The 13735-nt window shown below is 38.2% G+C and overlaps 1 protein-coding gene across 2 annotated transcripts in view; it reads right to left on the reverse strand.

Moving 5' to 3' along the window:
- Positions 1-11827, reverse strand: part of LOC133664720 (uncharacterized) — a 21554-nt gene extending 9727 nt beyond the window's left edge. The window contains exons 1-5 of one of the 2 annotated variants that reach the window (XM_062069569.1): positions 11603-11827; positions 5293-6509; positions 5110-5215; positions 2389-2536; positions 2259-2306 (exon numbers count right to left, since the gene is read on the reverse strand). In XM_062069569.1, coding sequence (XP_061925553.1) covers positions 2259-2306; positions 2389-2536; positions 5110-5215; positions 5293-6310 — 1320 coding nt within the window. In that variant the 5' untranslated portion in view covers positions 6311-6509; positions 11603-11827. Of the gene's footprint in view, positions 1-2258; positions 2307-2388; positions 2537-5109; positions 5216-5292; positions 6513-11602 lie in introns of both variants that reach the window. The other variant, XM_062069570.1, reaches the window with a different exon arrangement.
- Positions 11828-13735: the final 1908 nt, after the last annotated feature.

A 13735-nucleotide genomic window follows, 5' to 3' on the forward strand; every position in this document is an offset into this window, starting at 1 on the left:
CAACACACACAATCACTCAGCCCAAAAGACCGTTCACCTAACCCAAGGTTCATAAAGCTTATATATTTTAAAAAAGTTACGTACATACGCAAAAAAAAGCCAAAGCTGCATACTCACAGTAGCACGTCTGCGTCTTTGTCATCCAAATCAAAGTAATCCTGGTAAGAGTCTGTGTTGTCCCAGTTCTCTACAGGCGTCTGTGTATCCAAATCAAAAGTCCTCCTGGTTAGAGTCTCTGTTATCCGAGTTCTTCCATCTTGACTGCATCTTTCGGGAATGTAAACAAAGAAGCGCCGGCTGTGTACTGTTGTGGCTGACTACGTTCGAAAAATACGTCCATTTCGCACCGACAACTTTCTTCTTTGCTTGCTCGGCTTCCTTCTCCATAATGCAATGAACATGATTGAAACAGATTCACGAACACAGATGTCCAGAATACTGTGGAATTATGAAATGAAAACAGAGCTTTTTCGTATCGGCTTCAATGTGGAAGGCATACCCGTGTTCGCCGGGCTACGTCACACGCATACGTCACACGCAGAGGCGTTTCCAACCGGAAGTTTAGCGGCAAATTTAAAATGTCACTTTATAAGTTAACCCGGCCGTATTGGCATGTGTTATAATGTTAAGATTTCATCATTGATATATAAACTATCAGACTGCGTGGTCGGTAGTAGTGGCTTTCAGTAGGCCTTTAAGTCTTTGCTGTCGTCCAGCATTCTGTTTTTGTTTACTTTGTAGCCAGTTCAGTTTTAGTTTCGTTCTGCATAGCCTTCCCTAAGCTTCAAAGCCTTTTCTTAGGGGCACTCACCTTTTCTTTATTTTTTGTTTAAGTATTAGATACCTTTTTACCTGCCTCCCCCTGTTTCCGACATCTACAAAGCAATTAGCTACCTGCTGCCACCTACTGACATGGAAGAGTATTACACTGTTACTCTGCCGAGCTCTAGATAGCACCGACACTCAACAACAACACATCATTTGCAAATTATAATTACTGGTTTGCAAAAAATATTTTTTTACCCCAAATAGGTGAAATTAGATAATCTCCCCCAAGGCACATTTTTTGCGTTGGAAAAATGCGGAGGCACACCACCAGCAGACATCATTAAAAAACAAAACTCAGTTGACAGTAAAAAGTCAATTGTTGGATATGACTTTAAAGCATAACCAACCATACATCACTATAGCTCTTGTCTCAAAGTAGGTGTACTGTCACGACCTGTTACATCACCCCCTGACTTATTTGGACTTTTTTGCTGTTTTCCTGTGTGTAGTGTTTTAGTTCTTGTCTAGCGCTCCTATTTTGGTGGCTTTTTCTCTTTTTTGGGTATTTTCCTGTAGCAGTTTCACGTCTTCCTTTGAGCGATATTTCCCGCATCTACTTAGTTTTAGCAATCAAGAATATTTCAGTTGTTTTTATCCTTCTATGCGGGGACATTGTTGATTGTCATGTCATGTTCGGATATACATTGTGGACGCCGTCTTTGCTCCACAGTAAGTCTTTGCTGTCGTCCAGCATTCTGTTTTTGTTTACTTTGTAGCCAGTTCAGTTTTAGTTTTGTTCTGCATAGCCTTTCCTAAGCTTCAATGCCTTTTCTTAGGGGCGCTCACCTTTTGTTTATTTTTGGTTTAAGCATGAGACACTTTTTACCTGCATGCTGCCTCCCGCTGTTTCCAACATCTACAAAGCAATTAGCTACCGGCTGCCACCTACTGATATGGAAAAGTATTACATGGTTACTCTGCCGCATCGACACTCAACAACAACACATCATTTGCAGACTATAGTTACTGGTTTGCAAAAAATATTTTTAACACAAATAGGTGAAATTAGATAATCTCCCACGGCACACCAGACTGTATCTGAATTATGAATGATGAACAGCACATTTCTTTCCAATTTTTGCGTATTTCCAGTATGACTGATCTGATAATATGGTGCAGAAGCGTTACTCCAGTGATGTAAGATCTACGGAAATTGCCGAAGATATTTGGACCAGAATATTTAAAATAGCCGACTGAATCTGTGGCATTTTATGACGTTTAGACGGTATTTTCACATACTTTGCGGATTATAAATACAATTGGATATGGTTTAATGGATACAAAGAAACACTAAGCATATAAAGTGAACTTGTTTTTCCACTCTAGTGGTACTTTACGAAGCTATTACAAAAAATTGGTTGCTAAAGCGTGAAGTGGACTTATTTTATGGAGATACTGTACACAAAGACATACAGTACATTTTTCATTACCTTGTGTTGAGAAGCTTCCATAATTAGTTCCCCATACATGTTCATGACCTGGAGCAGAGCAGAAAAAGGTAACGCCATCTGGCATCGCTCCACACAACAACACAATTGAGATGCCGAGCATGTGTCCGACCTGGTCGTTGAGCCAATTTTCATGCGCTAGTGTGGACAAATCATCCAATGTCAGGCTGTGTTTCTTAAAGACCACTCGGAAGGAAGGCGCAGGTTTCCACAGCACTGCAGTCAATCTGCGTTTAATAACCTCCAAGACGAAAGTTTTCCTGCCGAAGTACACAAAACAATCACATGCAAAAATCTGTAGGCATAATTATCCCCTTTTGCATACATTGGGAAATAGTTAAGTACTGCATCATAGGTTGTCTTGGCCAATTTTGACACTAGTTTGTCAGAAATATGGCGTGAAGATTAGGGATGTATTGATCAACATATTTTTTGGGGCCATTGAGCCGATTCGATTTCGAGTCTTGATCTGATGCTTTAGACTTAGACAAACTTTAATGATCCACAAGGGAAATTGTTCCACACAGTATCTCAGTTACAAACGATGGAAAGGACAAGGATGGAAAGGATAATGCACACAAGGGCAAAAAAAGAGGGTGAAAACAAAAGGTATAAAGTAGACAAAAAAAGTCTAAAAAATAATGCACTTTGTGACTTCAATGATAAATATGGCAGTGGCATGTTGGCATTTTTTTTCCATAACTTGAGTTGATTTATTTTGGAAAACCTTGTTACATTATTTAATGCATCCAGCAGGGCATCACAACAAAATTAGGCATAATAATGTGTTAATTCCACGACTGTATATATCGGTAATGGTTGATATCTGAATCGGTAATTAAGAGTTGGACAATATCGGATATCGGCAAAAAAGCCATTATCGGACATCTCTAATGCTTAGACATTCCTTTTCCAACAGTCCCTCAGTGATGTTACCTGGAAGAAACTACATTTTTTCCCCCCGCCGTGGGGGTGAGGATTATTATCTTAGAAGCCGCTTCTAGACGGAAGGAATCCCTGAGCGTGCATCACTTTTGAAGGAATTTTTTTTCACGCGAAGACAATCTTTAACCATGGAGCCTAGGACATAGTTGCGGTAAAAATGGTTTGGCAGCTTATCAGCCGATTAGTTAAAAAAAAGCAAACACCGGGACATCTCTAGTGAAGACTTTTGGTTCAAATTATTAGATTTGGCATAATAGACCTACTGTATGTCATCCACACAACACTGACAATATCAATAACAACTGACCCTAAGGTTTAAAGGCCTACTGAAAGCCACTACTACCGACCACGCAGTCTGATAGTTTATACATCAATGATGAAATCTTAACATTGCAACACATGCCAATACGGCCGGGTTAACTTATAAAGTGCAATTTTAAATTTCCCGGGAAACTCCCGGTTGAAAACGTCTATGTATGATGACGTTTGCGCGTGACGTCAATGGTTGAAACGGAAGTATTCGGACACATTGTATCCAATACAAAAAGCTCTGTTTTCATCGCAAAATTCCACAGTATTCTGGACATCTGTGTTGGTGAATCTTTTGCAATTTGTTTAATGAACAATGAAGACTGCAAAGAAGAAAGCTGTAGGTGGGATCGGTGTATTAGCGGCTGGCTGCAGCAACACAACCAGGAGGACTTTGAGTTGGATAGCAGACGCGCTATCCGACGCTAGCCGCCGACCGCATCGATGATCGGGTGAAGTCCTTAGTCCTTCCGTCGATCGCTGGAAGGCAGGTGAGCACGGGTGTTGATGAGCAGATGAGGGCTGGCGTAGGTGGATAGCTAATGTTTTTAGCATAGCTCTGTGAGGTCCCGTAGCTAAGTTAGCTTCAATGGCGTCGTTAGCAACAGCATTGTTAAGCTTCTCTAGGCTGGAAAGCATTAACCGTGTAGTTACAGGCTCATGGTTTAATAGTATTGTTGATTTTCTGTCTATCCTTCCAGTCAGGGGTTTATTTCTTTTGTTTCTATCTGCAGTTAAGCCCGATGCTATCACGTTAGCTCCGTAGCTAAAGTGCCGATGTATTGTCGTGGAGATAAAAGTCACTGTGAATGTCCATTTCGCATTCTCGACTCTCATTTTCAAGAGGATATAGTATCCGAGGTGGTTTAAAACACAAATCCGTGATCCACAATAGAAAAAGGAGAAAGTGTGGAATTCAATGAGCCCTTGTACCTAAGTTACGGTCAGAGCAAAAAAAGATACGTCCTGCACTGCACTCTAGTCCTTCACTCTCACGTTCCTCATCAACGAGTCTTTCATCCTCGCTCAAATTAATGGGGTAATCGTCGCTTTCTCGGTCCGAATCGCTCTCGCTGCTGGTGTAAACAATGGGGAAATGTGAGGAGCCCTTCAACCTGCGACGTCACGCTACTTCCGGTACAGGCAAGGCTTTTTTTATCAGCGACCAAAAGTTGCAAACTTTATCGTCGATGTTCTCTACTAAATCCTTTCAGCAAAAATATGTCAATATCGCGAAATAATCAAGTATGACACATAGAATGGATCTGCTATCCCCGTTTAAATAAGAAAATTTCATTTCAGTAGGCCTTTAATGTGGACACATGATTAGTGATACTATGTAAAAAATATAAACATTTGAGTGTTGCACCTCTATCAGGCAGCAAAAAACATTGAACAAAGACAAAAATAGTCAAAAGGCAAACGTTTAAATCGGAATTTAGGACTACGTCTGAGCCGTGAAAAGAACGAAAGACTAACACCTACAAAAGGCATTTTTCTGTCAGTCTGATTTGCAAAACTAAAGAACACACGTCGACTTCCAAAGTCTAATTTGTTACATTAGCTTTCGGACATTTACCCATCAGTGAAATCTGTGTGAAAGAGTCTCTTCAGGTGATTCAACACGTCATCCTCTTGAAGTGGGATGAAGGTTCCATACGTTCTGAAGAAGTCACCAAGATAATCTAGAGAGATGATAAAAACACTATTAGATAAAATATCGACATATAAAACAGGAGGAATAAAGTAAACCATTACATACCATGGATACTGTTTGTCAGTACTGTGAGGCCACCATTCGTTTGAGGGTGTATTGTGTTCTTGCTAGAGATCTTATGATCTGCATTTAGATGTGGATCCAGAAGGGAAACAGTGCATTCTCCCGTTTGGTCGCCTGCCACAGTCTTTTCAGCGGTCAAATGGTTGTTTTTATTCTTACCCCATGAATCTAACCGAGTTAGTAACCATTCAGTGGGATCTGCAAATGCATTGAACTCTACAGCAGGTTGAGGTCCATGTGAAGATGAAGTATTGTTGCACTGATTTTCCTCTACAGAATTGGATGGGCATGTTTGCGACATTTGACATGTTTTTACCTCGGAAGTCCGCTTTTTAAGCGCGTCTTCTGAACTTTCACTACCACATTGAAGACTGGATTCCACAGCGGTTTTCACTTGAGAACATTCTAGAATTGGGGAGGGACACGAGTGAAGAGGCTCTTCGCTTTTCTGCGATTTTCTGTTTGGGTTGAGGCAGGACAGACCGTTGCGCCTCTCCCGTATTAATCTGTTGCCTCTAAAAAAGGTAAGACAGCATTTCTGTTGTCGCTTCCTCCACATCCACATCTGTAATTTACAATACAGAGGTCTCTTCGTCCGCCTAAGCGCGTCTTCTGAACTTTCGCTACCACATTGAAGATTGGATTCCACAATGGATTTCACTTGAGAACATTCTAGAATCGGGGAGGGACACGAGTGAAGATGCTCTTCGTTTTCCTGTGATTTTCTGTTTGGGTTGAGGCAGGACAGACCGTTGCGCCTCTCTCGTATTAATCTGTTGCCTCTAAAGAAGGTAAAACAGCATTTCCGTTGTCGCTTCCTCCACAACCACACCTGTGATTTACAATACAGAGGTCTCTTCGTCCGCCGGGAGAGACGTGAAACTCCCTTGACTGAAGACATGGAGGCTTGCGTGCAGTTGCCGCACTTCACTTTGTTTCCGTGCTTTCCCGCCCAGTACATCTGGTAGTTTCGAGACGATGCAGGGTCACATGAGGGCATCAAGTAATATATTGATCGACGTCAGTCTGGATTTGTTTGGGTCTTTTTCCTGAGACAATGTTGGTTTAGGGCCATGGTCCAGTTTGTGTTGCTACTTCAGGTCTTTATTCTCAAGGTAAAAAGGGAATATCAGAGCTCCTTGTGCTCATCTTTCTGACCTTGAGACTTTCCAAGGCTGACTCTTGGTCATTTTGGACACCTGCTTCAAAAGAGAATAACTGTTATTATTGACAAGGATTCTACTACACACGCTCATCTCATTATTAAATGTTTTGCACAGTTGAAACGATTAGCAAATATTGTCTGTACATTTAGAACAGGGGTGTCCAAACTTTTTCCACTGACGGTCGCACACGGAAAAATTAAAGCATGCGGGGGCCATTTTGATATTTTTCATTTTCAAACCATAACAAAATACAGTGTTTCCCACACATTCATTTATATGTTTTTTTAAATATTTAAAAAATGCTTTTTTTTTTTGTGTCCTGTCAAGCTTCTCAGGCAAATCATATAGTTGACGTAGATGCCCATATCAGCTGTTCAGATTTACTTTACAAAAGAGAAGTGTAGGATCAAGATTTTTGGAGCTCTTTGTTCAGTGGTTCAGATGTTTGATGAAGCTTCGTGTCTATCTACCACCACTACTGTTTTCTGTTTATTTGTTACTGACTGTGGCAGGACACCTCTGCCTCTGTTTCACTTTATGTTGCTGGTAAATAATATGGTTGTAGTAGTAGGCTAAAGTTAAATTATTTAGTATGCACTAATTAAAGGGGCAGAGCTTTAAGAGACATTTTAGCTTTTATATTTTTATAAATAGATATTTTTTTTGTAAGAACCACAATAAATAAATATATTTCAGTGAATAACTTATTGTTCAAATCTGTATATAAATATGTACATAAAGTGTTGTAATTATATTGTAAAATGGATGAATGGATGGATGGATGGACGTTTAAAACAAAACTGTTATTAATTAGTAAGTATACATTTTTTTAGCCTTTTTAGAGAAAATCATATCATTGTAGTAAATTATGCAAATTACTCGATGATTTCATGGTGACCACGCCCATAGCCACGCCCATAACCACACCCCCACCGCCACAGGTATCTTGACAGTTTATGGGAAACACTGAAATATATAGATTTTTCCCTTTAAACCTTTAGGGCTCCTGGGGCCCATAAAGGGTCTCTGTCATTAAAATGTTAAAAACAAGTCAAATTAGTATTATTTTGTATTATTTAATGCTTACAATAAATCTCTATATCAACTTCAGGTTGATATAAAGTAAAAATAACATTTTTTTTTTTTTAAAGGTTTTATGCCTTTTCTGTCAGACAACTTTGTTTTTATAGTAAAACTGAAATATGCAGTATTTCCCCCACCGCCCAAAACATTCAGAAAGCAATGTTTGATGTGAAGTAATTGGAGCCCTGAAAAGATCAATAATGCATGACACCATTGATTTTGTTTTTATTATTATTTTTTATTACCGTATTTTTCGGACTATAAGTCGCAGTTTTTTTCATAGTTTGGCCGGGGGTGCGACTTATACTCAGGAGCGACTTATGTGTGAAATGATTAACACATTACCGTAAAATATCAAATACTATTATTTATCTCATTCACGTAAGAGACTAGACGTATAAGATTTCATGGGATTTAGCGATTAGGAGTGACAGATTGTTTGGTAAACGTATAGCATGTTCGATATGTTATAGTTATTTGAATGACTCTTACCATAATATGTTACGTTAACATACCAGTTGGTTATTTATGCCTCATATAACGTACACTTATTCAGCCTGTTGTTCACTATTCTTTATTTATTTTAAATTGCCTTTCAAATGTCTATTCTTGGTGTTGGGTTTTATGAAATAAATTTCCCCCAAAAATGCGGCTTATACTCCAGTGCAACTTATATATGTTTTTTTCTTCTTTATTATGCATTTTCGGCCGGTGCGACTTATACTCCGGAGCGATTTATAGTTCGAAAAATACGATAATCACAGTGAAAAGATAAATAAAATCCCACTAAATTTATGAGTAGGTCCCCCACTCATAAAGTGATACATTTTTATTATTTGTTTTACTTTCAACACTTAAGTTACAAGATCAACTTCAGATATATGTCAATTTTACGTTTTAACTATTATTTTGTTTGTTTTATGCTCTTTTGTCAAAGAAAACGTTGATATTTTTATATGGCAACCACAAAATATATTAAGTTAAAGTACCATAATGCAATACTTTTTTCTACATAAAACATTTTAATGTGAAATATTTGAAGTAATTGGAGCCTTGAATAGGTCAATAAATCATTATAACATTGATTATAATCTTTCCTGTGACAAAATGGCAACCAAGGTAATCAAAAAGGTCAACCAACGAACGAGATTTCTCTATAGAATCTCCTCTCTGGTCAACAAAAGCACCATGAGGATTCTGGCGGGAACTCTCGTTCAACCCTTTTTCGATTATGCATGCACCTCCTGGTACCCTAACACCTCCAAAACCCTCAAATCTAAACTCCAAACATCCCAGAACAAGCTAGTCAGATTACTTCTAGACCTCCACCCCACAACCCACCTCACTCCTACCCACTTCTCCAAAGTGGGCTGGCTCAGGGTGGAGGACAGAGTAAAACAACTTGCACTGAGCCTAGTCTATAAAATCCGCTACACCTCCCTGATACCGAAGTACATGTCAAACTACTTAACGTAAATGACCGCCATAACCACAACACCAGGGGTAGCTCCACTAACCACGTTAAACCCAGATTCCGATCTAACAAAGGTCTTAACTCATTCTCTTTCTATGCCACATCAATGTGGAATGCGCTCCCAAAAGGTATAAAAGAAAGGGCATCTCTATCCTCCTTCAAAACCGCAATAATAGTACAACTCCAGGCAGCTACAACCCTAAACTAACACTCTACCCGGATTGTTAATAATCAAATGTAAACAATCAAATGTAGATATTTTTTCTTATGCCTTCTGATCTCTCTCTCTCTATGTCCACTACTTGCTGTACATATCCTACCAAGTCAGACCTACACTGTTTCAATATCCATTTCTCTGTTCTCAATTGTTGATGACAACAACCAAACCTAACCCCCCCTCCCCCTCCACACCCCGGATTGTAAATAATGTAAATAATTAAATGTGATTATCTTGTGTGATGACTGTATTATGATGATAGTATATATCTGTATCAGGAATCAATTTAAGTGGACCCCGACTTAAACAAGTTGAAAAACTTATTGGGGTGTTGCCATTTAGTGGTCAATTGTACGGAACATGTACTTCACTGTGCAACCTACTAATAAAAGTCTCAATCAATCAATGGAACCTAGGTAGGTGACCTCATCTTTCCTGGTGATAACAATGTCACCCACTTTTATAGTGAAGTCATTGTTGTGTAAATGTACAAACCCTGTTTCCATATGAGTTGGGAAATTGTGTTAGATGTAAATATAAACGGAATACAATGATTTGCAAATCCTTTTCAACCCATATTCAATTGAATGCACTACAAAGACAACATATTTGATGTTCAAACTCATAAACTTCATTTTTTTTTTTGCAAATAATAACTAACTTAGAATTTCATGGTTGCAACACGTGCCAAAGTAGTTGGGAAAGGGCATGTTTACCACTGTGTTACATGGCCTTTCCTTTTAACAACACTCAGTAAACGTTTGGGAACTGAGGAGACACATTTTTGAAGCTTCTCAGGTGGAATTCTTTCCCATTCTTGCTTGAAGTACAGCTTAAGTTGTTCAACAGTCCGGGGGTCTCTGTTGTGGTGTTTTAGGCTTCATAATGCACCACACATTTTCAAATGGGAGACAGGTCTGGACTACAGGCAGGCCAGTCTAGTACCTGCACTCTTTTACTATGAAGCCACGTTGATGTAACACGTGGCTTGGCATTGTCTTGCTGAAATAAGCAGGGGCGTCCATGGTAACGTTGCTTGGATGGCAACATGTGTTGCTCCAAAACCTGTATGTACCTTTCAGCATTAATGGCGCCTTCACAGATGTGTAAGTTACCCATGTCTTGGGCACTAATACACCCCCATACCATCACACATGCTGGCTTTTACACTTTGCGCCTATAACAATCCGGATGGTTCTATTCCTCTTTGGTCCGGAGGACACGACGTCCACAGTTTCCAAAAACGATTTGAAATGTGGACTCGTTAGACCACAGAACACTTTTCCACTTTGTATCAGTCCATCTTAGATGAGCTCGGGCCCAGCGAAGCCGACGGCGTTTCTGGGTGTTGTTCATAAACGGTTTTCGCCTTGCATAGGAGAGTTTTAACTTGCACTTACAGATGTAGCGACTGACAGTGGGTTTCTGAAGTGTTCCTGAGCCCATGTGGTGATATCCTTTACACACTGATGTCGCTTGTTGATGCAGTACAGCCTGAGGGATCGAAGGTCACGGGCTTAGCTGCTTACGTGCAGTGATTTCTCCAGATTCTCTGAACCCTTTGATGATATTACGGAGCGTAGATGGTGAAATCCCTAAATTCCTTGCAATAGCTGGTTGAGAAAGGTTTTTCTTAAACTGTTCAACAATTTGCTCATGCATTTGTTGACAAAGTGGTGACCCTCGCCCCATCCTTGTTTGTGAATGACTGAGCATTTCATGGAATCTATTTTTATACCCAATCATGGCAACCACCTGTTCCCAATTTGCCTGTTCACCTGTGGGATGTTCCAAATAAGTGTTTGATGAGCATTCCTCAACTTTATCAGTATTTATTGCCACCTTTCCCAACGTCTTTGTCACGTGTTGCTGGCATCAAATTCTAAAGTTAATGATTTAAAAAAAAAAAAGTTTTTCAGTTTGAACATCAAATATCTTGTCTTTGTAGTGCATTCAACTGAATATGGGTTGAAAATGATTTGCAAATCATTGTATTCCGTTTATATTTACATCTAACACAATTTCCCAACTCATATGGAAACTGGGTTTGTATAATTGAATAATTGAGGTATAATTGTCTATCGATCAAAGATGCACATCAATGAAGAAGATAAATCAAAATGAAATGAAACATGAAATCACATGACGACCATAATGTGATGACAACATTGACGGGAGCACGTTGTAGTTGACTCGTGTTTTAACGTTACTTAATGCTTTTCTCGTTTCCTTAACAAACAGCGACAGTAATGCACATTTAAAACTCGCAATGGGGTTGAACATATTGTCCGTAAAAGGATAGCTAGCGACATACCCGACCAATACGTACGAGCTCAGAGTAGCCAAACTTACCGCTGCTTGACTTGATAAACCGCCGTAGTTCAGATATCGTCCACTTTACACCACATCTACGAGAAGTAAAAGCACGATATTGTTTACATTCCAAAGCCGTAGTGGCTCTTTTTCACGCTTATATTATTTGTTTGGCGTCATTCACGACACACGCCATTAATGCACGCTTGCCACTGGATGTCGCATGTCGATGACGTCATCCGAGCGTCGCCGAATGCACGTTTGGCAAAGAAAGTGCTGGGTTCTAAAAATTAAATGTAAAAATTTAATAAAAACAAACAATAATATGATTAAAACGTTTTGCAAATCAGTATGTGGGCTAAGCAAATAACTCAAACTACTAATATGAGCCAGTTTAAGAAACCAAAATGTTTATGCGAAATCTTTTTTTAAACGTTAATATGTACTGTTTACACAAAAAAACATTATATCAACATATGTTCAAAATACGTATTTTTTAAATTAAATAAAAAATTTAAAAAAATCTGCTTGTCACATTGACTTATGACAGGGGTGTCCAAACTTTTTCCACTGAGGGCTGCACACGGAAAAATTAAAGCATGTGGGAGACATTTTGATATTTTTCATTCAACAAAATATATGCATTTTTTAAAATGTATTTTACCTTCAGGGTTCCCGGGAACCATAAAGGGTCTCAGTCATTAAAATGTTAAAAATAAGTCAGATTATTATTTTTTTTTAATTATTTAACGCTTACAGTAAATCTCTATATCAGGGGTGTCCAAACTTTTTCACTGAGGGCCGCACATGGAAAAATTAAAGCATGCGGGGGCCATTTTGATATTTTTCATTTTCAAACCATAACAAAATATATAGATTTTTTTTTACCTTTAGGGCCCCCAGGGACCATAAAAGTACCAGTTATTAACATGTTAAAAATAAGTGAAATTATTATTTTTTTAAATTTATTTAACGCTTACAGTAAATCTCTATATCAACTTCAGGTTTATATAAAGTAATAAAAAAAGGGTTTATGCCTTTTTTTATGCCCAAAGACAATCTTGTTTTCTATAGTAAGACTGAAATATGCGGTGTTTAGTAATTAGAGCTCTAAAACATCAATAATGCAGGACACCATCGATTTTAATTATTTAATATTTTTGAATAATCACAGTGAAAAGTTAAATAAAATCCCACTAAATATATTTGGGATCCAAAAGGTGCCCCACTCATAAAGTGATACATTTTTATTAGGTTTTTTTTAACTTTCAACACTTAAGTTACAGGATCAACTTCAGATATATCTGTCCATTTTACATTTGAACTATTATTTTGTTTGTTTTATGCTCTTTTGTCAAAGAAAACATTGATGTATTTACATGGCAACCACACAATATATGCAATATTTTCCACATAAAACATTTTAAAGTGAAATATTTGAAGTAATTGGAGCCTTGAATAGGTCAATAATTCAATATAACATAGATTTTTTTTTTTTTTTGAGCAATGGCAAAAAATAAAATTAAAGATAGACACAAGAAAAAAACAGCCTGCATGAAAACTTTGTGTCAACATTGCAACTTTTTCTAGTTAGATTTCACCTCCTTCCACTTTTATTAATCCATCCATCCATTTTCTGCCGCTTGTCCTTTTTGGGGTCGCGGGGGGTGCTGGAGACTAGCTCAGCTGCATTCGGGCGGAAGGCGGGGTACACATAAGTCGACACCTCATCACAGGGCCACTTTTTTTAAATATTTTTTTTAATTTTTGCAATACAATTTCCAGAATGTGTGGCGGGCCGGTAAACAATTAGCTGCGGGCCGCAAATGGCCCCCGGGCTGCACTTTGGACATCCCTGCTCTATATCAACTTCAAGTTGATATAAAGTAATACAAATTAAAAAAAATGTTTTATGGCTTTTCTGTAAAAAACAACTTAGTTTTTTTTATAGTAAAACTGAAATATGCAGTATTTAGTAATTAGAGCCCTAAAAGATCAATAATGCAGGACACCATTGATTTTAATTATTTCATATTTTTGAGTAATCACAGTGAAAATATAAATAAAAAATCACTAAATATATTTGGGATCCAAAAGGTGCCCCACTCATAAAGTGATACATTTTTATTATGTTTTTCTTTTACTTTCAACACTTAAATTACGAGATCAACT

Source organism: Entelurus aequoreus, linkage group LG14 (genome assembly GCF_033978785.1).
Source record: "Entelurus aequoreus isolate RoL-2023_Sb linkage group LG14, RoL_Eaeq_v1.1, whole genome shotgun sequence".
NCBI classification, from domain to species: Eukaryota; Metazoa; Chordata; class Actinopteri; order Syngnathiformes; family Syngnathidae; genus Entelurus; species Entelurus aequoreus.